General features: G+C 39.0%; 4 protein-coding genes across 6 annotated transcripts; all 4 read left to right on the top strand.

Moving 5' to 3' along the window:
* Nucleotides 1-245: 245 nt before the first annotated feature.
* Nucleotides 246-5,450, top strand: LOC121754096 (probable serine/threonine-protein kinase cdc7). Of its 3 annotated transcripts, none has more exons than XM_042149442.1 (14): nt 246-799; nt 913-977; nt 1,537-2,424; nt 2,526-2,589; nt 2,660-2,722; nt 2,908-2,971; nt 3,072-3,165; nt 3,237-3,320; nt 3,407-3,496; nt 3,638-4,115; nt 4,326-4,387; nt 4,616-4,725; nt 4,799-4,886; nt 4,961-5,450. In XM_042149442.1, the coding sequence occupies exons 1-14, from the start codon at nt 397-399 to the stop codon at nt 5,216-5,218; spliced, it is 2,811 nt and encodes a 936-aa protein (XP_042005376.1). In that variant the 5' UTR covers nt 246-396; the 3' UTR covers nt 5,219-5,450. The 3 variants fall into 3 exon arrangements, with proteins under 3 accessions (XP_042005376.1, XP_042005377.1, XP_042005378.1); XM_042149443.1 differs by having other exon boundaries at nt 3,407-3,457; XM_042149444.1 differs by having other exon boundaries at nt 659-977.
* A 1,037-nt stretch (nt 5,451-6,487) lies between these two features.
* Nucleotides 6,488-13,105, top strand: LOC121755806 (bax inhibitor 1-like). Its single transcript, XM_042151205.1, has 6 exons — nt 6,488-6,682; nt 11,076-11,219; nt 11,325-11,416; nt 12,301-12,487; nt 12,572-12,727; nt 12,815-13,105. The coding sequence occupies exons 1-6, from the start codon at nt 6,566-6,568 to the stop codon at nt 12,866-12,868; spliced, it is 750 nt and encodes a 249-aa protein (XP_042007139.1). The 5' UTR covers nt 6,488-6,565; the 3' UTR covers nt 12,869-13,105.
* Nucleotides 13,106-14,108: 1,003 nt separating this feature from the next.
* On the top strand, nt 14,109-15,398 carry LOC121755034. The gene is made up of 4 exons (XM_042150314.1): nt 14,109-14,158; nt 14,244-14,414; nt 14,849-15,025; nt 15,106-15,398. The coding sequence occupies exons 1-4, from the start codon at nt 14,156-14,158 to the stop codon at nt 15,163-15,165; spliced, it is 411 nt and encodes a 136-aa protein (XP_042006248.1). The 5' UTR covers nt 14,109-14,155; the 3' UTR covers nt 15,166-15,398.
* A 5,885-nt stretch (nt 15,399-21,283) lies between these two features.
* Nucleotides 21,284-22,182, top strand: LOC121755035. The gene is made up of 4 exons (XM_042150315.1): nt 21,284-21,418; nt 21,589-21,682; nt 21,768-21,808; nt 21,888-22,182. Exons 1-4 carry the CDS (start codon nt 21,415-21,417, stop codon nt 22,064-22,066), a joined length of 318 nt encoding a protein of 105 aa, XP_042006249.1. The 5' UTR covers nt 21,284-21,414; the 3' UTR covers nt 22,067-22,182.
* Nucleotides 22,183-22,417: the final 235 nt, after the last annotated feature.

Below are 22,417 nucleotides of genomic sequence, written 5' to 3' on the forward strand. Positions count from 1 at the left end.
TTCACCTTCACCTTCAAGGCTTCAACACTTTTGTATCAGGAATTGACAAACCCACACACATAAAAGAAGAAAATTAAATAGAAATACAAAAATTCTAAATGTGAATTTCGAGTAATTCTTTGATCGTAAAAAAAGATTAAAAATAATGAGACAGACTCGTTGATAATTAATTCACCATTTATTTCATATAATAAAATATTACTCTAAAATCAAATAAAAAATGTACAGAAAATTCACTGAGAGGATGGAAATGGGTGGCGGGAAAGCCACGGCCAAGTTTGAAATCCCTCTATAGTGTACACCCAATCCCCAACTTGCCGCATTCTTATCCTCATCAATCACAAAGCACTTTTCCTCTCTACCATTTTGGTCTGGACTTTCCGGATCTGACAACTGATGGAAGCTCACCCGCTCACATCTGACGCCGCCGCCGCCGCCTGGCAGTTGCTCGGCCTTTTGCTCGCCCAGGGCCGCCCCGCCCATCCATCCGACCTAGCTTTCCGTTGTACTCCAGATTTCATACGCTTCCTCTGTTCAATCCCTAATTCTCCTATCAGTCTCGATGATGAAGATCTCGTCACCTTCTCGCAAATCGGACTTGCTGCTCTCGCCCAATTCTTATCTAATTCGGGTTTGATTTCAACATACTTGGATTTGCCACACTTTGTGCCGCGTTTGTTGGCAAATGTTAGGTCAAATGCCTCAGTGAGGATGCATTGTAGAAAAAGAAAGTTTGAGGCACTGGAGCTTGAGGATTTTCTGATTATGAAGAAGAAGAAGTTTCACCTGGATTTAGATGGCATAAATTCTCTCTCTCTCTCTCTCTCTGTCTCGCTATCTCTTAATAGTTGAAATGAACTGCATTGTTTTCGGTTTTGTGTTTCACTTTGTTTTTATCTGGTGAAATGACAGATGAAAAGAGCTCAAGCCAGATGGCGATTAAAATTCCCAATAAATTTCAGAATGTCGACACTCAAGTAAGTTTGAGGCGTTAATTTGAGTATTTGGTCTGACACTTGTGATAATGCTTAAGTTGTGTAAAGGTTACATTTTCAACTGCTGATGCTTTACTGATATGCAATATGTGATTTGCTGTTACTCTTAGTTAAAACATATTCTGTGACTATCAGGATAATAGGTCATAGATAGCAATATCATGGATGAAATGAATCATAATTTCAGTAGTCAAATATATTGAGGATAGTACGAAAGTATCCATATTCTGCATAAAGTATTAGATTTTGGGGGAGCCTTGGTGTTGCTTACAATTAATTCAGTGCTCAGGATGTGCTCTCTTGCACTCGAGCATGTTTAAGGCTGTGTGTCTTTGTGCTGGCCTACCATACAAAAGTAATGTGTGTCTGCTTTAATTCTTGGTTTTCCCATTGCTTAAAAGATCCATTTGAAGCTAATTGTTCATTGTCATCTCACATTTTCCGTGCTTCACTTGAATTAATTTAAAGCATGCATCTCATAATTGATTTGATCTCTGATTGTCATTGGCTTACTGGAACACTGCACTGCACTGTTTTTCAGGGAATTGAGACATTATCAAACCTGCCCTCACTCTCATCTTCTGACAGCTTGAAACTTAAAAGCGACATGTTTATACCTATAGTGCATAGAAAGTTAGAATGTAACTTTGAAGTTGATGATGCTTCTGAACATATTGCAGCCAAAATTCCGAATAACTGTTTACATAGAATGAATTTTCAGTCATACTTTCTTGATCTTGGTAGTAGTCCATATAAACACCAAATACAGACAGAAGAATTATTAAATTCTGTCCCTTCTCCAAAGAAGCTGCCACATTCACTGAGTATTAATTTTGAAGAAGGGAGTGGAATTGGTGTAACTGGTTCAGTACACCCTGTAAACTCCGTAACTATTTCTGCATCATCTAAGGCAGAAATAGATGAGCAGATGACAGCAACACACAAAAGAACTGATGCTGTTATTCAAGGGTGTGATTCATTGACTGAAGCCATTGATGGAAAAATAAAGGAAGTTTTTCTACATGGTTCGGGTAGTAGCAAAGGCCATAAGCAGCATCAGCAATTAGATAGAATCCGTAAAACTAAGTATGACAAAGATAACTCTGAACAGGCTCTGCCTAAATCCAATAACAAGGGTCTCGTTTCCAGCAGACAAAGAACAAAAGGCCATCTACAAAGCGAGGGAGACATGGTGAATCATTCCATCAAGCATTCCTCTGCCCTCAATCCTGATAGGAAAAAACCTATCTCCCCCAATACAGAGAATTGCAAGCGTCTTACTGGTAAAAGTCAAGAGCAATGTAAAAGAGATAAAAACCCAGTTTCTGTACAACAAGCGAAAAAGGTCGATTGTGACCAGATTGTAAATGCTAAAGAAAAGTGGGATGCATCATTTGAGAATAGGGATAAGCCTTCATCCACATCCAACGTAAGCTCTCACCTAAGATTTATGGGCTGACCAGTGTGAATGTATATTTGCTTCCATAAATCTATAATACAGAAGAATTGAGATGTATATATGCTTTGCAGAATGGCCACCAAGTACCTTTTCCAGAATTTGAGTCATTTATTGTGGAACAAGAAGAGGGTTCAGGTATACTTTGACTGTTAGAGACTCATTTTTCATGTATTATAGATCTAAGTTTTTCTCTTATTTTATGCAGGAGGTTATGGCACAGTTTACCGGGCAAGAAGGAAAGCTGATGGAGCAATATTTGCCATCAAATGTAGGAGCTTACCATCTCGTTTAGCCTTCTCTATTATTTTCTATGTTTAGCCATTTACTTTTTCTGTTAAATCATGCATCCTGCGTCTTATTGTGTGTAGTTTCTAATGTTTCTGAGCCTACTTACTTCTCTTATTCATTTTGGCCATTATGGCTACTTTAACTTTTGTTTTTATGGTTTTCCAGGTCCTCATGTCAACGCCAATAAAAATTCTGTGAACAATGAGATAAAAATGTTAGAGAGATTGGGGTAAACTATATTTGCAATATATTTTATTCTTAACACATCCCAGTTCTTCTGTAATTTTATTTTGCAGTGCTTACGCTTTGTTTATTATGCTTAATGGCAGGGGAAAAAACTTTGTGATAAAGTATGAAGGTTCATTTAAGAGTAGGATTGCTGATTGTCTTGTTCTCCAACATGTTCAGCATGATAGACCTGAGGTATTCATCACCACTTTAATCCTTCGTCTGTAATAGACCTTGTTCTCTTCTGACAGTATTTCAACTTGCAGATCTTAAAAAAAGACATGACTGTTTCCGACCTACAGTGGTATGCATATTGTCTGTTCAAAGCCCTTGCTGGTCTACATAGGCAGGTCAGAAAATAAGTAAAGATACATGCAGTTGAATTCTTTCCGAAGGAAAAAATGAAAATACATTTTGACCACTGTTGTGCTTACAGGGAATTGTTCACAGAGATGTTAAACCTGGAAACTTTCTTTACTCTTGCAAGGTCAGCAAGGGTTACCTGATTGATTTCAATCTTGCATTAGTGAGTCATTGCTCCTGAAGATTTTCTGTTTCTCCCCTCTATCTCCAACTTCTGTGTCATGTGTTCATCTTCCCTCACAATTTGAAGAACCGAACCTGATTTATCATGTTTTAGTAAATTTTTTTATTATATGATCAACAGGATATGCGCAAAAAGTATGGAACAGTCAGTAAGTTAATGGATGCGACATACGTAAACACAGTAAACAAAAATGCTGGAAAAGCCTGTAAATCCCTTCTACCTCCTGGGAACTTGAAAAGAAAGGTTGATGAAGCAAAGGTTATTGCTGAAGCTAGCAGCAGGAATATCATGAAAAGTCAGGGTGCTGATGTTTCTGGGATAACTTCTGCAAAAGATGCAACAAGCACTATAACAGCGTCGGCAGAAAGGTTTAGAGAACCATTGCCATGCTATGGTAGAAAGGAGCTGTTAAGCCTGGCGCAGGAAGCCATGCAGGTGCAGGGTGGAAATCATGGAACTGTCGATGCTCCCAAATCAAAGAGAAAAAGAGTTGCTGCACCTAGTGGGGATGCATGTAACAAACTTTTGCATGTCACTCCAATGCCACTGTATGCCAATGGAAATACCGTTCGTGGGGCTGGATTACTTAAAACCAAAGGTTCTCTGCTCCTTTTGTTAATCATGTGTGATTTGTTGGCTGATTTCATTAATTGAAATATCTGAGCTGAGATTTACTAATCATTTGTGGGGCTGCTGGGCTGGGATTCAGTAACCCTTAATTGTTAGCTGAATTCATTAATTGAAATATCAGAGCTTTTAAGTACACGGGTTTCAAATGATAATTGTTTAATAAGTACTTTGTTTATAGGAGATGGGAAGCCTGCCAGAGAGGGTCCTTGTGCAGGAACCAAAGGCTTTAAGGCTCCAGAAGTAAGTTGTTTGAACGTTTTTCTTTATTTTATTTAACTCCTTTCTTCCCAATATGTGGTAATATGGAGCCTACTTTTGTTACTTCAAATACTTAGCTCAAAAAAAAGCAAGTGCATTCAGTAATGATATATCAGAGAAATTTGTCTCAGAGCAAGATAACATCACTAAAATTTCAAGGAATGAAACTTTGATCTCCAGAGAAAGCTAATTGGCCATCATGCTTTCCAGGTATTATTCAGATCTCTACATCAAGGTCCTAAGTCTGATATTTGGTCAGCTGGAGTGACCTTACTGTACCTGATGATTGGCAGAACACCTTTCACTGGCGATGCCGAGCAGTAAGAATTACAGACACTAGCAACTTAAAACTTAATTCATTTGGAGGTATCATTCTAACAGTTGCATGAACAGGAACATAAAAGAGATAGCAAAGTTAAGGGGCAGTGAAGCCCTCTGGGAAGTCGCAAAGCTGCACAACCACGAATCATTATTTCCAATGGTACAAATAATAGTACAAAAGTCTTGGTCATAATCCCATTTTGCTCAGGACTTGTAAAACTCTTTCTGTAACAGGACCTGCTCGATGTAAGATACATGGCACCAATAACTCTTCAGGATTGGTGTGAACAAAATGCACGACGACAAGATTTCTTTGATGCCATGCCGAGTTCACTATTTGATCTCGTAGATAAGTGTTTAATGGTGAATCCACGACAGAGGATTACTGCAGATGAAGTTCTTGCACATGACTTTTTTGCTCCTTGCCGTAAGGCTCTCAGAAACCACAGGCTGCAAAGGCAAGCACAGGTCGAAGCTGTCGTGGATCAGTAGTATCTAACAACCATTAACAGATACACTTATAATCCATTTACAATACAAAATAGGTCATTAGTAGTTACATTTAGTGTAGAGCTGATACCTCTGTAGTCTTTTGTATGTATCTAAGGCAATTTGAAATGTTTGTTTGGTAGTATAAATATGTATGTGTATACTAGTATCATTCTTATAGCCTATATCAAAAGAGGTAAAGCTAATTCATTTTTCTGCTGGATTCGCATTTTCATTTCCTTTCTAAATCTGAGCTCCATTTTCTCCTTAATTTGCACCCTCTTTCACTCTGTGAATTTAAAATAGGATAATAAACATGAATGTTTGGGAATGGCCAACATTTTAAAAGTGTGACAAGTGTCAAATTTCTGTTGTATGCTGTATAGCGGAATAACTGATCCTAATTGTGTTATTGTAAATTACTCCCTTTATTTTGTCCGCGAATAAGAGTTCTATTTTTTCATTTTAATCCGTCTGTAAATATGGGTTTTGGTTCATAATTATTATAAATGGTAAAGATACTAATATTCCACTAACTCATTCACTCATATATTACTTAAAATTATTATACACAAGTGAGATCCATGTTCTACTAATTTTCTTTATTTTTCTTAATATTTTTTAAAATTTGTGTTAAAAAGAAAGGAGCCTCCCATTTGTGGATGGAGTAGTATTGAAGTATTTCTATTTTCTAGTATAGTACTCCTATCAAATTTATCATAGAATAGATCATGAACCATACAGTTGATGATATGGCGTGTTGTGATTGGTAGTTGCGCATATAAAAGAGATGCATCTGGAACTTCCTAGTAATATATGCTATTCCTATTCCCCCAACTCTAATAACTCATCTTATAATTGCTGACAACCACCTAGAAATCTAGAATACTCCACATTGTTTGTATCTAAAAATTGAAATGTTGTGTGTTTTTTAATTTAATTTTAGAGTGATAGTACTACATTTTTATTTAAACTAAAAAAAACAGATAAAATTGAATATTAAATAAAAAATAAAAATGAAAGAAATAGACACGTATTCGAATGAGATTGTAATATAGTACTAGTAAATAACATGATATTTCAACCTGAATGCAAACCGCCTACGTAAAAAAGATTACATTAATTTATAGTTATATTATATTTAAAAATTAAAGTTTTTTTACTTTGCGAAAAAATAAAGAATATATAAAATATAAAAATGAAATAAAGAAAGACTGAAAATCAAATCAAGAAAGCAACGACTCTCTCAAGACGAATATATAAACCGGTGTCTGCTACTATAATTCTCAATTTATTTCATCATCTCAAAAACCAACGACTCTCTCAAGACGACAAAGATAAGCTAAATCAATGGATTCATTTTCTTCCTTCTTCGATTCGCAATTCTCCTCTCGTAACAGATGGAGTTATGATTCGCTCAAGAATTTCCGCCAGATTTCTCCCGTTGTTCAAACACATCTTAAACAGGTTTTTCTTTCCTCGCCGATTCTCTGTTTTTTCAATTGATTAATTTCTTTGTTTTTAAATCATTATGTTCTCAGCGTTCGCGCCGATGATTCTGGTGTTTTGGTATGTGTACGTTTTGGCGTGTTGCGATTTAGGCTAAAACCTAATTTAAAATTATTTCGATGTCATTTCCCTTTTCCCAAATTAGGCTCATGAAGGGTTTTTAGTATTGTTCAGAATCGGTTTTGATCATTGTCCTAGATTAGTTTCAGTTAGTTCCGGCTGATTTAGTTATCGACGAGCTGTCAATATCTTTCCCGACATTTTTCACAGTTTCGGTGGCTGAAGATAAACGTTGAATTTCGTTATTTCGAATGCATTCTTTTACCTTATTTGACTGGTTCCGGTTGTTCCGTTTCATCAGTGGACGAAGTAAATTCTAGAACGTTATTTCATTCTCTGAATCTCTGATTTAGCAGTTTATGATGCCAAAAAAATGTGGGTTTTTCTTTTCATGCGAGTTCTTTTGCAGTTTTTGCTGATTAATACTCATTGGGAAACAAGTATCTGATTATTAATAATGATATTGCCTTGTCAATGTTTTTAAGTTTGTTGAGCATCTATATTAATGTGGACAAAAAAAACGAGGGGGTTTAAGGTTATGGGGTTGCTTGATTGTTACGATCCGAGCTCGTAGCTTCCCTATATTGATCGCAACTTCGCAACAATCAATTAACCGAACGATCAATTGCACCAACTAATCGATCGAGCTAAGACGAACGAAGAGGAATCTTATTGATTGATGAATACCACGAATACAACTCAAAGGAATCGGATAGGAACATTGGTAAGCTGTAGATCCACGATCTAAGCTAACATGAACAAACTCACACAATTTCAACGATAAAACAAAAGAAAGAGTAGCTACGCTTATTTATACTCTGAGTCTTAGCTCATGCTAGCTCACGCTTCTCTTCCATCTTCCTTCTTAATATCTTCCACGTAGGATCCTTCCTATTGGCTGCTAACATGTCATTGCCTTCTCCTCATTGGTCAAGACTTCTAACTAATGCCACGTCACCGCGATCTCAATATATGTCGCATGCATGTACTCGTACGTTGCATGCATGTATGTTGATCATGGTTTATAGTTATGCATGCAACAATACTCCCCTCTTAAGGTTCCTTTTCCACAAGGAACCATGGAATTCGGCTTTATCCTTTTCCACAAGGAACCATGGAATTCGGGCTTTAACGTCGGCCGGCGATCTTCCTTCTACAATTTGTGATCGTAACAATCCCTTCCCCTTAAGATTCCTTGTCCACAAGGAATCATGGAGCCAAGCTTCTCGTGCTTTACCTTCCCAAACCTTCAATTTTACACTTGGCTTAGGAATCTCCGAACCAAGCCCTCATGTTTCATCTTTACAGTTGGCTGGGGAAACCAAATCGACACCAGCCAATCAATGTCACTAAGCTGAGACGTCTTCTTCATCACACTGCTGCTGCCACTGCTCTTCCCAACAGCCACGGTCTCCTGACTATCAGCCTCGAGAATGGGAATGGATTTTCCTTGTAAGATATTAGCTTTCCTAGTTGCAGCAGACAACCTTGCAAGATCAGTCCCAACCCTCTCTGAACTTGCAAGATCAGTCCCATTCCTTTCTGAAAACGACACAATTTCGAAGTGCTTCTTCCACGGAGAAACGTCATTGATATCTCCATCAACAATGTCAAACCATGTTCGCTCTAATGTTGCGGCCCTTTCATCCATTTCCACGTACTTCCCATTGATCCCTTGACACGAAAAGAGAACTCCTGCTTCCTTGAATTTCTTTGATATTGGAAAAATCATGGAATTTAAATCTTCCTCAATCACTTCACTAGGATGTGCCATGAGCTTCATCTTCACCATAGGTTTAGGACCCCAAATGAACATCCACAAGGACACACAATAATAGACTGAGATTGGTGAAGTCACATCCAGCTTCCCCACTAATGCATTTGGTCGAGCAGTTGGTAAGGATTCAGAATTCTTAAGCTGTTTTGAATCTGAAAATTCAAGCTCGGCATCCGAATTTTCCACGGCCAGATAGCTCGTTGATTTCTGATAGGAACTCAGCTTGTATGATTGCAATTCAGTGATATTCACCCTTTCTTCCTTCAGATTCCCCAAAGAATCTGCTTGTCTACATACATCCTCAGCATCAATCATTATCACGTCTACTCCAGCTTCAATGCATCTCTCAGCCCTCCTAATCAATAGATTCACATCCTTAACAAGCTCATATGTTCGCTGCACAGGGACTGTGTAAGATCCATGTGCTCTATCACCACATATAGGTATATCTGACTTGTTAAACTTCACAGCAAGCAGAGGCTTAGCTCTGAGACTCCCAGTTTTGACAAGCCTCACATATCTCAGAAGAATCTCTTCAGGAATTCCGAGTGAGCCAGCATCAATCTCAATAATGTCAAATCCCCATTCTTTGCATTCCTCAATAGTACTTGATATAGGTTGTGTCTTTTCTTCCTCGTGTGATTCGTGGCTGCCCCACTCCTCGTATCCCAGAGGATAACTGTTATCTCCAAACACCTTACCTCCAAAATCTGACCGGGAAAACACTCCATCGAATAGACCTGGTAAATACAGCAGTTCACTACTTCTCTGATCCAGTTGCCTTCCCACCACTGTGAACCCATTTTCCCACTTAGTTCCCAACTGCCCTCTATCATTGCAGATGCTAAATTTCCCACACTCGACAAAACCCTTACTACGATCAACAAATCCTTCGTGGAGCTCATCATCACATCGAGCCACGAACTTTAGCTTCACCGTAGGTCTCGGAAACCAATTGAGCAACCACGGTAATGACAAGCTATAATATAGCTCATTCACTTGCTCCAATTCCCTCCCCTTCTTCACCTCCATTGATTTCCCCATAGGCATGAATATCTCCACTCCCTTCAATACTGCAACATGCACTTCTTCCTTGCCCAACTTTCCCTCATGGTGATCATTCAACGACTCAGTTCCCTCCATCACCAAGTTCAATTCACCCTCTACCACATCTGTTTGCCATTCAGACAACTGCTGCTCACAGACTGCAGGCTCCGGTTCCAGCTCCTCTGTTTTCTGCACTGGAGACTGATTACACTCCCATTGTTCAAAATCGGTGTTGCAGTAGCTGCTGGAGTTCGCATCCATTGTCTCCATTAGATCTTCATCAGCAATTGCTCGATCAACATCAATTGCAACATCTAGATCAATCCCCTCATCTGCATATGTTTCATCTTCCATTTCACTATCCAATTCCAATTCAGTTTTAAGAGCTGGATTTCGAATACTATCCTTCGTAGAATAATCTACTTCATCCTCATATCGCTTTTTACGATCACACCATAAAACACTTATTGTAAGCTCTTGAAGCTTAGAGAGAGCATAACCTTCATCTAATGTTCTTGGTTCAAACATACAAACCGGTACTCGTATTTGATCTACTAACCCCGACAAAAATATACTCAATGCTTGATTCTCTTCTATACCAGCCCTAGAATTTAGCTCATCAAAAGCTTCAATATAACTTCGAATATGTGATACCTGTTTTAGACTCCGCAATTGAAAGATCAGATCATCTTCTTCCATTTCAGCACCTCGCGTCCCGGTGCCGATGTCCGGAGATCGATTGCTACCAGAGACGACACCACACGGAGACGAACTCCTCTTTCGATTATTAGAGTAATCACCACAAGACGAACTCCAATCGATCCACACCTCCATGATTGATGCAACTTAAACTAAATGTTGTGGAAGAACTGAAATCGCAAGCTCAATCCAGCTTCACTCTCTTCTCCGGCGCCGTCAATTGCATCACCGACGCCATAGTCGGAGGAACGTTAGCTCTGGATACCACTTGTTACGATCCGAGCTCGTAGCTTCCCTATATTGATCGCAACTTCGCAACAATCAATTAACCGAACGATCAATTGCACCAACTAATCGATCGAGCTAAGACGAACGAAGAGGAATCTTATTGATTGATGAATACCACGAATACAACTCAAAGGAATCGGATAGGAACATTGGTAAGCTGTAGATCCACGATCTAAGCTAACATGAACAAACTCACACAATTTCAACGATAAAACAAAAGAAAGAGTAGCTACGCTTATTTATACTCTGAGTCTTAGCTCATGCTAGCTCACGCTTCTCTTCCATCTTCCTTCTTAATATCTTCCACGTAGGATCCTTCCTATTGGCTGCTAACACGTCATTGCCTTCTCCTCATTGGTCAAGACTTCTAACTAATGCCACGTCACCGCGATCTCAATATATGTCGCATGCATGTACTCGTACGTTGCATGCATGTATGTTGATCATGGTTTATAGTTATGCATGCAACATTGATTTCAGGTGTATCTCTCTCTATGTTGCGCATTGTTGGCATCAGCAGTTGGGGTTTATCTCCACATTCTTTGGAACGTGGGTGGGACTCTCACTTCTCTTGGATGCATGGGCTGCATCTTTTGGCTGCTAGCCACTCCATTTCACCAAGAGGTTTTCCTTTAACAATCGCTCCTCTTTTCATGGAGTTCTTTTTTTATTACTAAAAAAATTTTGGTTTAGGTTTTTGGTTCTGATCCTTTATTTGATGATTGGCAGAAAAAGAAAGTCACCCTTCTCATGGCAGCTGCACTCCTTGAAGGAGCCTCGATTGGTCCTCTGGTTGAACTGGCCATTGAATTTGATCCAAGGTATGTCTATTTCCCAAGTGTGCATATGAGTTTGGAGATATACTTAAGCCTGTTTCCTTATTAGATACCACTGTTGATTTCACTTGGTCCATCAGGAATAAACTTTAAGGTTTTACTTTCATCTCATCCGAATATTTGTCTATTGTCTTTGACTGCAGTATTTTGTCCGACATACATACCCCTTATACTTTTGTCCTTATTTACACTTTAACATACGCTCCATTACTGAATCAGAACTCCAGAACCATACTTTCTTTGAGTTTCTGTAGTATGGATTGCTATGGATATTAAAATATGAATGTTGACACCTGAAACTTCATCATATCATATCTGACTGGATCATGTCTTCTTGTATGTCACATGTCATTAAAATATGAATGTTGACACCTAAAACCATTAAATGGTTTTTGTGAACTCACATGTCATTGTATATAGTTTTAATCAAATGGAAAGATGCATATACGCTCTCTGTCTTTCAAATTTTTTAATCGCATCCATGTATATTGAGTCCCTTTACTTCCATTTAATTAAAATTAAGCATCTTCTGTAAAATTTGAGTCCTCAATTGTATGTATATCAAGTCATTTTGGTACTACTAGAATCATGCCTTAATTTTGACATAAACAGAAGTTAAACAATTACAAAGTTCTGAAACCAAATTTACGAAAACAGAAGTAATTTACGAACAATATTGTATAGGTATAGTTAATCATAGTTACAAATAAGAGTGCAAGGAATAATTCCAAATACGTGGAAGTAGCCTCTACTTTCCCAGTTCCATAATGCTGAATGTAGACAAGCTAACTATTACAGTATTACTTGTTCTCTGAGTTGGTAAATGGTTTGCACCAGTATACTAAAGTAATCAAATTTTATATTTGCAGCATCTTGGTTAGTGCTTTTGTTGGTTGTTCTCTGGCCTTTGGTTGTTTTTCTGGAGCTGCAATGGTTGCTAGGCGTAGAGAGTACTTGTACCTTGGTGGTCTGCTTTCTTCTGGTCTCTCCATCCTACTTTGGTTACACTTTGCATCCTCAATTTTCGGTGGTTCCATGGCTCTATTCAAATTTGAGGTATTGAATTGTATTGCTCAGTTGGAGTTAAATACTGAATTGAATGCTTGTAATCTTTTGAGAGTCTAATTCCTTGTGTCACAGTTGTATTTTGGACTTTTAGTTTTTGTGGGCTACATCGTAGTTGATACCCAAGATATAATTGAGAAAGCACACTTGGGAGACCTGGACTACGTGAATCATTCTCTTACCTTGTTTACTGATTTTGTTGCTGTCTTTGTGCGAGTTCTCATCATTATGGTAAGTGTAAATTATGTGATTTGTCTATCTAATCTTTCTCTTCTTTATTTTCATTTGCTTATTGTGAACTTCGATGATTTGTTGCAGTTGAAGAATGCATCTGAGAAAGAAGAAAAGAAGAAGAAGAAGAGGAGGAACTGAGTTATCCCAAAATTGGAGAGAAGCTGAACAGGGTTCTTCTTGGAAATAACACTCGTCTATAAAACTTGGTGTTTGCTTTTATGGTTGGTAATATTAGGTTATAACTTAGTTCTGCGTTCACCACATTGAAATAGTCTACGGATACTTGACTTTTGATGATGGACTATGTTTGCTTGTGAAACCCAATGTGTATCTTTTTCACCTCTTTGTTGTAGTACATTATCTTTATGCTCTCAAGCTCATAGTACTCCATCTTGTTTAGTTTAGAGTTAATTTACAAATTACAAAGAAAGCAGAGAAGGGTGTTTGGCTCAGCTTATTTGATGGAAAAATTTGCATGCTAAGAAACTTATGACATGTTTTTTTGTAAGAAAAAGTAGGAACATCAAATGAATCGTAGAGAGATTAAGAAATATAGAGGTTAGTTAGAGAGACTAACACAAGAAATTGGATAAAGTATGATAGAATAAAGATTTTGCCAAAAAAAATGGAACTACTCATTTTTCTTAGGTTGGTGATGATTCAAGACAGGATGAAGTATTAAACAACATTATGCATGTAAAACTTCAAAATGAAACATGACAACTGAATAATACTCCATACAAGAAGTAAGTAGTACTGCCATAAAATAAACGGATCCAACTATAGACAAAAATAATATTCCCTCCGTCCCATAAAAATACGTGCAATTTTCACTTTTGTCCGTCCCACAAAATATGTGCATTCCATTTTCGGAAAGTTATGTCAATTTAATAATGTAGGTCATACTATCCATTAACACTACTTTAACTACCATTTCCTCCAGTCTCTTACTTTACCATGCCATTCCTCTCTTCTTTCTTACTTTATCAATTTTTTCTTAATTCTCGTGTCATACCTATTGCTCATATTTTTATGGGACGGAGGGAGTAATACGAAGCAGTAAATGAATAATTAAAATTAGGGAGTATTCAAAATTTTCTGTCATCTGCTGAAAATGGTAAAAAAAAATAACTTATTGAGAAGGTGGAGCCAATATATGGTAGTGAGTCAATGACGATGAGTGATGAGCAAAGTGAACGGCTAGGCTGCATTCCTTTTCGTAATCTTCTTCATTAGGAAATCCACATCTTTTTAATATCAAAATAGTAAAAAAATGAATTTCTTGTTTGGACATTCTACCTTAGGTTGAATTAGCATTTCGATCGATCCAATGGATGGAGTACTCATTTCCTTGATTATTAGTAGTATATTAAAGAAAGACCTCTAATATCTCTTCATAGTTACAGAACAACCCTTCTACGCAACATGGTTGCTCTCTCTTTTTCACTCTCTCTCTTATTCCATTAATTTATTATGTGCTGATAATTGATGAGAAACCTGAATGTTTGTGTAGACGACGAGCAAGTGGTGCAGAAACAGGGATGTTGTAGTGGTGGTTTATGCAGAGAAGCGAGGCAGCCGGCGTAGGAATGTTAGAGGATACAACCGAAGAGCTGAGCTTCTTGACTATGCAAAGCATCTCCGGTCTCCTGCACCTCCACCATCTCACATCAAACAAACACAGGTCAATCCTGTTAAATCACACATATATCGAATGTATATGAGTTTATTGCAACACCTAATTAACTTCTTTTTTTTTAACTCAGTCTGACCTAAGTTTTGTACTAACTTGTACTCCTAGTAAGTTTTAGAATTTGGCATGAGTCTATATTTCGCTAGCTATCGTATGATCTGAAGGTAACATTACGAAGCTCTCGATGATATCTTTTTAATTTTACCTATAATTAAATTGTGATATAATCACATGAAGTGGAAAATTACCTAGAGTTTATGTCATGAAGCCTCGTAATAGTATTTTTCTTCTTTTGCGCCAAACCCTATCGGACTCCAAATAATCACGGGCCAACGAAAATTGGACTCATCAAGTTCCAAATCATACATAATGCATTTTTCATTCAAAAAATAGAATGGGTTAAATTTGTTTTTGGAAAATTCTAGGTTTTGGGTGCTGATGGAGTAAGAAAGCAAAACAGTTTGAGTAGTCCAACATGTTTCAACAAATGGAGCTTTGTAGTAACAAGATTTCTGGGATGTATAAGGGCCCCCAAAACCACCAAAGTCAAGAAGAAAAAGAATAATAAGAGCAATGTGAAAGCTCTTGTACACAGTTTTCAGGTAAAATTGGTTCACTTTTCACCATTTATTAAGTTCTTCAATATACAATGCCAATACTTGATTTTCTCCACACTTTTTAGATAAAGAAACGGGGGAGCTTTGTATCAAAATTGCTTGCAGCGTTGCAGAAACGACGTTAGGAAAGACTCGTCTCGTGTGTTGCTTACACCAGGGTGATCAAGGAGATCTTTCAACTAACAAGTTGAGTCTGCAGATTTAAGAGTTATTCTTAAAATTTTGTCTAAACTTTGAGGTCATCGTAGTAAACTTTAGTCTGAATTAACAAATATTAAAAATATGAATCATCAATACTTGTCTGTTTTGTTAACTTAATAGTACATTGACTCAACTAATATTTCTGGCCGATTGAAGATTGCCGGCACAATCAAAATTAGCTCAACCATTTTCTTTGTTTTGTTCAATAATTCCGTAGGGAGTGCCATATAAACATGAAATAGTTGTACAGGCCTGCTTTAAGATCACGTATTTAATTAATTTACACTTGTAGCATGCATATTCAACTAATATTTACATTGAAAACAACCAACCTTAAACAAGAACGCAAAAACTCTCTTGGGAAGTAAATTTAAATAAAAACATTTATTTATTTGATGATAATACTCAGTCAACAAGATGACCTGACAATTAAATACTACTATCTCCGTCCTGAAAATTTGTCCCAATTTACCATTTCGGTCCGTCCCTGAAAATTTGTCTCACTTCAAACTTACTAAAAATGGACATATCTTTATACTCCTCCACATTCTTGTTATTTGCACTTTGACCCCCTCTCAATTTCAATCGGTGATGCATTTTGCATTCCATCCTTTCGCCTCCCTGATTACTCCACCGACGCCTTCACTGCTACACGACCACCCACCGCCTCCTTCATCAATACATAACCACCCACCGCCTCCATCAATGCCATTAAACCACCCACCGCCTCCTTCAATGCTACACAACCACCCTCCATCGCCTCCCTCATTTAAATGGTCGACATCCATCCCCCCATTGACCCACCGTCTCCTTCACACCACCGAAACCCTAGGTCGTGGAACACCTCCTTCCTCCACGATTTGATTTCAGCCAACATCCACCTCATATACCCCCGATTTGATCCCGACTCCTGGGCTTGTTTGTCGTCCGACGATCTGGACGACATCGTCGTCCCAGACACGCCAGAGCATCTATGGACTTCATACCCCCCCATTGTCGCCCCCTATCATGTATCCATCTTTACCGACACCGTTGTCCCCGAAACGGAACCTGAAAACCTCCCCCACCTGAGATGTTTGAGTACTTTGGCTCTGAAAGCCCATACTACGGTCCACCACCACCATCACCCACTCCCTACTACGGTTTACCCCCCCCCAGCCACCCCCTACAACGGTCCACCACCCCCAGCCACCCCATACTACGGCCCACCACCCCCAGCCACCCCCTACTACGGTCCACCACCCCCATCCAACTCTGACAACTTACCCCAAGCTTCCCCCATCGTGTATTCGGCTTTTAAGAGAGAAATGTTTGCGATCTTGCTGCCTAGGTTTTTGGATCTAATCTAAGTATGTTGTCTCTCAAATTCCTATCTTTCGACTGATGATTTGTGTTTGGATGTTGTGGTTGGTCGATGGGTTGGAGCCTGAGGGTGTGGGTGGGTTTGGAGGCTGGGGGTTTGGATGGATTTAGGGTATCTGGCGGGTGTTTAATCTGGAGGATGTGGGTGTATATGGGTTTGGAGGCTGGGGGTTTGAGTTGATTTAAGGTTTCTGGTGGTTGATTAATATGGATGGTGTGGGTGTTGATGGGTTTGGAGGCTGGGGGTTTGGATTGATTTATGGTTTCTGGTTGTTGTTTACAGTGGAGGCTGTGGGGTTGGATGCCATGGTTGTTGTTTACACTGGAGACTGTGGGTTTGGAGGATGTGGGATTGAAGTCTGTGGTTTTTTTTATGCTGCTGTTGTGGTTGTTATGATGCTTGTGTTGTTCATATTGAGGCTTATGAGTGGTTTGCTGTGTCTGATGTGTTCCCTGTGATGATTTTGCTTGTGTTGCTTGTTGCTGAGTTGTTCTTATTAATAAGCCACCCCTGTTCTTTGGTTAGGAGGCTTATTTTTCCATGATTTACACATGCTACCTGAGGGATTAAGCTTAAAAAACCATACAAATTCATGATATAAACACTATCACATTACAAGTCACCCATGTACATGGTTAGGAGGCTGTTATGTGTGATAGGCACCTTTAGAAGCCACCCTTATATAGGTCCGGAGGCTGCCCTATGATGAAAGCTTTCTGAGGGATTAGGGTTTTAGAAGCCACCCCTACATTGGTTTGGAGGCTTTACAAAATGACAAAAACAGTTGAATAGCATAAGCCACACCTAATTCTGAGGCTTACTCAACCAACTGACAAAAATAGTTGGCCCAAGAGTGATTTTATTTTCGGGCCCAATGAAGGGTCAGGAGATGTTGCTGACTGTATGATTCTTTTGATGGCGAATTCCTAGGTCCAGAGGATTCGCTAGAGCACAGGGTCTAGGAGATCATGAACTTTCATAATGCAGTCGTTGTCGCAGCAATCCCCGCTTCAAAACCTCAACCCTCTACACTATTGGCTAGTATAGGGAAGTCGGATCGAATCCACGAGGGCGAAAGGGTTAGAATGCATTGAGGGAACTTTTGGATGGTTCGGCTGCTGCCACGCAACATGAGGGTTGAGTTTTAACTACTAGGCCTGGGAAATTAAATCTAATCTATTCTAACTACCAGATCTTGAGAATTGAAAATACGTAGAATATAAATGCATGCATGGTTTTGAACAAAATTCAACTTAGAATATTCACCAAACTTCCTGGGTCAAGTAAATGAGTTTCTTAAAATAGCTAGGCACAAGACATGCAAAAGTAACGACAAAACATATTTCCCTAACTGGCTACTGGCAGAAAGCTGCAATTAACAAACTAAAGCAAACTCGACTATAACTACTGATCGACTTCATCTTCTTCAACAAGCGGGCACGAAATGAACAAAATAGAACATAAAAACAGAGCATACTTCAAATCAAACAACGAAGCTAAGATTAAACTAAGAACTATCAGATCTAATCTACTGGACCAAGTAAATCAGCAACAACAGAGATTTCCATGCAGATCCAAACTCACGTACTCAAATTCGAACAATCAGAAGAAAATCTAAGCTAGATCTATCAGATTCATCACCAACTAAACCAGATCCACAACGTTCTATACCATTCCGACTCCGATTCAACCTCAATTCAATAGATCAACTCCAATCAACAATTTAATTGCGAAAAGCATCCAACTCAGTAAACAGAACAGTAAGAATCAGATCCAAAACAAAACTGAAAACGGAACTAGATTAACCATAAACTGCAAATCAAGTCACAAAATAGTCGCCGAATTTCCGGCAAGGAAATCGGCCAGAGAGAGTATGTGCGAAAAGTAAATTGTTTCTTCGCTCCTTATCGGAGCGGTGTTACACTTCCAAACTGAACAAAACACCACACTATACTACCCCAGATCTCCCATGGAACCAAGTGCGCGACCTAAGTGCGTGAATTCAGAGAGCGGGCCGAAATACCAAAGGAAATTTTCTAACTAAGAGCCTTCTTCTTATCACAAGCTTCCTTGTATTTATAGACGTGGCTCAAATCCTTGCCCAACAGACTTCGTGAATTGACAATTGTGCCCTTGAGGATTTCGCTATTTTTCTTCACTTTTTCTCTTCTATTTCATCTGCCCTGGTGATTGCTCTTCCTTTCTGGGTCTGGCAGATTTTTCACGCACCTGAACTTATAAATGCGCGTTAGCACTGTAGAAAATACAGAATTTATATCTAAAATAGATACATGAAACGAGCCTTATCACCCCAACAAAAGTACTAACTCAACCCACCTTATTCCTCACATTAAAAAATTAGCGAGGCCCAAAATAAAGTCAAACTTGCTCCTCTCCATCACTATCAGTATTCCTCATTCTCTCTCCCTCAAGTTAAGAGATCCCCAAATTGAAGAACCCTTGATTTCCGTCGCCTTCCTTCGGCAGAAATCGACGCCCAGCAGCTACTCTCGGTTCAATTGGAGTTACAGTTGCATAAACGGGCATGAGGAGGCGCATACCGCTACCGTGTCTTCTTTAGACACCGCCGCTGCTGCCACTTCGACGGGATTCGCCGATGCGGCGGGAGGGGGAGGGTGAGGTCTCCGTTCAGCCGCCCTCGTTGTATTTACACACCAGCCACCGCCACTGTCCAGCCTCCTATTGCAATCGATGCTGTCCCCAGCCCGTGTTCACGATTCGCCGTCGGTTAGTCCCTCCGAATCTCCGAATGCAGCGCCGAGACAACCACTGCCATGGCGGTTTACTGTCGAGGTCGGGGCTCGTCAAGCGGCCATCTCCGGGCAGTCCCAAGACTAAGCTAAGTGAAGCTGTGGGATTATGTGGTGTGTTTTTTTATAGCTCGTTCTTTAAATGCAAATTTTTAGGTCCAGAGGATTTGCTAGAGCACATGGTCTAGGAAATCGTGAACTTTCAGAATGCAGTCGTTGTCATAGCAAATCCCGCTTCAAAACCTCAACCCTCTACACTATTGGCTAGTATAGGGAAGTCGGGATCGAATCCACGAGGATGGAAGCGTTAGAATGCATTGAGAGAACTTTTGGAGGGTTGGCTGCTGCCACACAACATGAGGATTGAGTTTTAACTACTAGGCATGTGAATTGAAATCTAGTCTATTCTAACTGCCAGATCTGGAGAATTGAAAGTGCGTAAAACATAAATGCATGCATGATTCGTATCCAAATGCAACTTGAGAGTATTCACTAAATTCCTGGGTCAAGTAAAAAAGTTTCCTAAAATAACCAAACACAAGGCATGCAAAAGTAAACGGCAAAACAGATTTCCCTAATTGGCCACTGACATAAAGCTGCAATTAACAAACTAAAGCATACTCGACTATAACTACTGATCGACTTCATCTTCTTCAACAACCAAAGCACGAAATAAACAGAACAGAACGTGAAAACAGAGCATACTTCAGATCGAACGATGAAAGCTATGATTAAACTAAAAACTACCAAATCTAATCTACCAGACAGAGCAAATCAGTAGCAACAGAGTTTTCCATGCAGATCCAAACTTACGTACTCAGATTCGAATAATTAAAAGAAATCTAAACTAGATCTATCAGATTCATCACCAACTAGGCCAGATCCACAACTTTCAACATCATTCCAACTCCGATTCAATCTCAATTCGGTAGATCAACTTCGATCAACACCGATCTCAACTCCGATCAACAAATCAATTGCGAAAAGCATCCAACACAGTAATTCAGAGCAGTACGTGCGAAAAGTAAATTGTTTCCGGCAAGGAAATTAACCATAAAATGTAAATGAGTCACAAGCAGTCGCCGGATTTCTGGCAAGGAAATTGACGAGATAAAAAGTACGTGCGAAAAGTAAATTGTTTCTTCACTCCTTCTCGGAGTGGTGTACACCTTCCAACTAAACAAAACACCACACTAAAACTACCCCAGATCTTCCATGGTACCAAGTGCGTGAGTTATGAGAGCGAATTTTTTAGAGCGAGCCGGAAATGCCAAGGAAATTTTCTAACTCCGTGTCCCCTCTTATCGCAAGCTTCTTGGTATTTATAGGCGTGGCTCAAATCCCTAGGGCAACGGTCTTCTTGATTTGACGATTGTGCCCTCGGGGATTTTGCTCTTTTTCTTCACTTTTTCTCTTCTAATTCTTTGCCCTGGTAATTGTTCTTCGTTCTTGGGCCTGGCAGATAATTCACGCACCTGGACTTATAAATGCATGTTAGCACCGTAGAAAACACAGAATTTATATATAAAATAGATGCATGAAACGAGTCTTATCACTAAGCCTTCTAATCATCTATCACTTGGTTTATTATAATCGAGTTCCTCTTGGCAGTAGCTAAGTGAGTGTAGAGTTAAGTTCTTTCAATATTAAATTCTTATTTGGTGATAAGGTTTCAAATCTTGGAATGTTTTCTATGTTCTTTTTGTATGGAGCTCACTGGAGTGAGTTCGGTTCTGACGAAATTTTTGTTGCTGATCTAAATTCTTAAAGGTTGCAACATATCCTTTCATTATTTGTTGTGGTGTTGAGGGAGCTCTAAGTTCCATTCTAGAAATAAGAGAGCATGCTTGGGCAGATTGTGATTCGAGTTTTTAAGCTTCTATATGATGTTATGAGTAAAGATTGGGAGAAAGGATGGAGGTGAAATACCTCTTGAAGTAGTTACTGTCCGGACTTCTGCGCCAAGAACTCCAAGCTCTCTAACTCTCTTTAAATGCAGAATTTTGGGGTGTGTGGAGGGGAAAAATCGATGCACATGAATGGGTAAACTTGGTGTACTTTGGGTGAATTAAGTGAGCTGACATTGTAGTTGTCTTCATGTAGCAGCATATCTCTTTGTTGATCCCCATTGTAGCACTTTAGTTTAAGAAATTTTGGTGTTTTGTTTGAACCTAAGTACTCTTATATTTATGGTCTTTGTTTGACTATGGCAGGTGAAAGAGGGATATGCAGCAACTGTTGGGAGGGAAGAGGAGAGTGCAGAACTGTCATTGCTATTCTGGGATCATTTGACCTCCTTTTGTTAAAGTAAGTGTGTCTCCTTTCCTTGCTTGGATGAAGTTGAGTTTGACACCTTACCAATTATTTTTATTGCTTTTGTTTGATTGTGCAGCTCTTGGTTGGGGAAGTGCAGGAGCATTTATGCCATTTTAGGTTCCTAAACTCTTTCTTAATTTGTTTGCTAGTCTTTTGGTACTTAAAGAAATTTATTAGTTTTGCCTGCATTCTGTAGGTTCTTATATCCCAAGTTGGAGAGCATGTTGGGCTGCTAAAGGGCCGACCTTCGGGCCGCCAGCCTTCCGTCGTCGGGCTGAACTATCGGGCCCAAAAGGATGTGGCCCGTGCTTAAAGGGGAGGTTGCCCGCTGCCCTTTTTTCCCTTTCTATTATTTTTTTTTGTTCTTTCCCATAAACTTGTGTGTAAAAAGGAAGTTATTAAGGAGTAGCTTGATGTATATATGTATAAATGGGAATCCGAACACTTTTAGTTCGTGAAGCATGATATTAAATCTTTGTACAGCGTTCATTGTATTCTATAATCATACGTTAGGTCGTTTTAAACTTGTTCGATTATCACTTAAACTTTTATTCTTGCGAACTAGTAACATTAAGCATTAACGAAGGGCAACGAAATTCCATTCCAAAACACGAGTCAAGAGAATTAAAATATTCACTAGTTCGACATTATACATTAACGAAAGGATAAAAGAAGCGGGTATTACATATATAGAGTCGTAAACTTATTTCATTTTGTTAGTCTTAG

This window comes from Salvia splendens, chromosome 11 (genome assembly GCF_004379255.2).
Source record: "Salvia splendens isolate huo1 chromosome 11, SspV2, whole genome shotgun sequence".
NCBI lineage: Eukaryota > Viridiplantae > Streptophyta > Magnoliopsida > Lamiales > Lamiaceae > Salvia > Salvia splendens.

Coding starts and splice junctions, on each gene's coding strand:
- LOC121754096 (XM_042149442.1), top strand. CDS start 397: ATGGAAGCTCACCCGCTCACATCTGACGCCGCCGCCGCCGCCTGGCAG. Junction 3,321..3,406: donor TTGCTGGTCTACATAGGCAG/GTCAGAAAATAA, acceptor TTGTGCTTACAG/GGAATTGTTCACAGAGATGT. Junction 4,388..4,615: donor AAGGCTTTAAGGCTCCAGAA/GTAAGTTGTTTG, acceptor CATGCTTTCCAG/GTATTATTCAGATCTCTACA.
- LOC121755806 (XM_042151205.1), top strand. CDS start 6,566: ATGGATTCATTTTCTTCCTTCTTCGATTCGCAATTCTCCTCTCGTAAC. Junction 6,683..11,075: donor TTCAAACACATCTTAAACAG/GTTTTTCTTTCC, acceptor CATTGATTTCAG/GTGTATCTCTCTCTATGTTG. Junction 12,728..12,814: donor TGCGAGTTCTCATCATTATG/GTAAGTGTAAAT, acceptor GATTTGTTGCAG/TTGAAGAATGCATCTGAGAA.
- LOC121755034 (XM_042150314.1), top strand. Junction 14,415..14,848: donor CTCACATCAAACAAACACAG/GTCAATCCTGTT, acceptor GGAAAATTCTAG/GTTTTGGGTGCTGATGGAGT. Junction 15,026..15,105: donor CTCTTGTACACAGTTTTCAG/GTAAAATTGGTT, acceptor CACACTTTTTAG/ATAAAGAAACGGGGGAGCTT.
- LOC121755035 (XM_042150315.1), top strand. Junction 21,683..21,767: donor TTTGACCTCCTTTTGTTAAA/GTAAGTGTGTCT, acceptor TTGATTGTGCAG/CTCTTGGTTGGGGAAGTGCA. Junction 21,809..21,887: donor GAGCATTTATGCCATTTTAG/GTTCCTAAACTC, acceptor TGCATTCTGTAG/GTTCTTATATCCCAAGTTGG.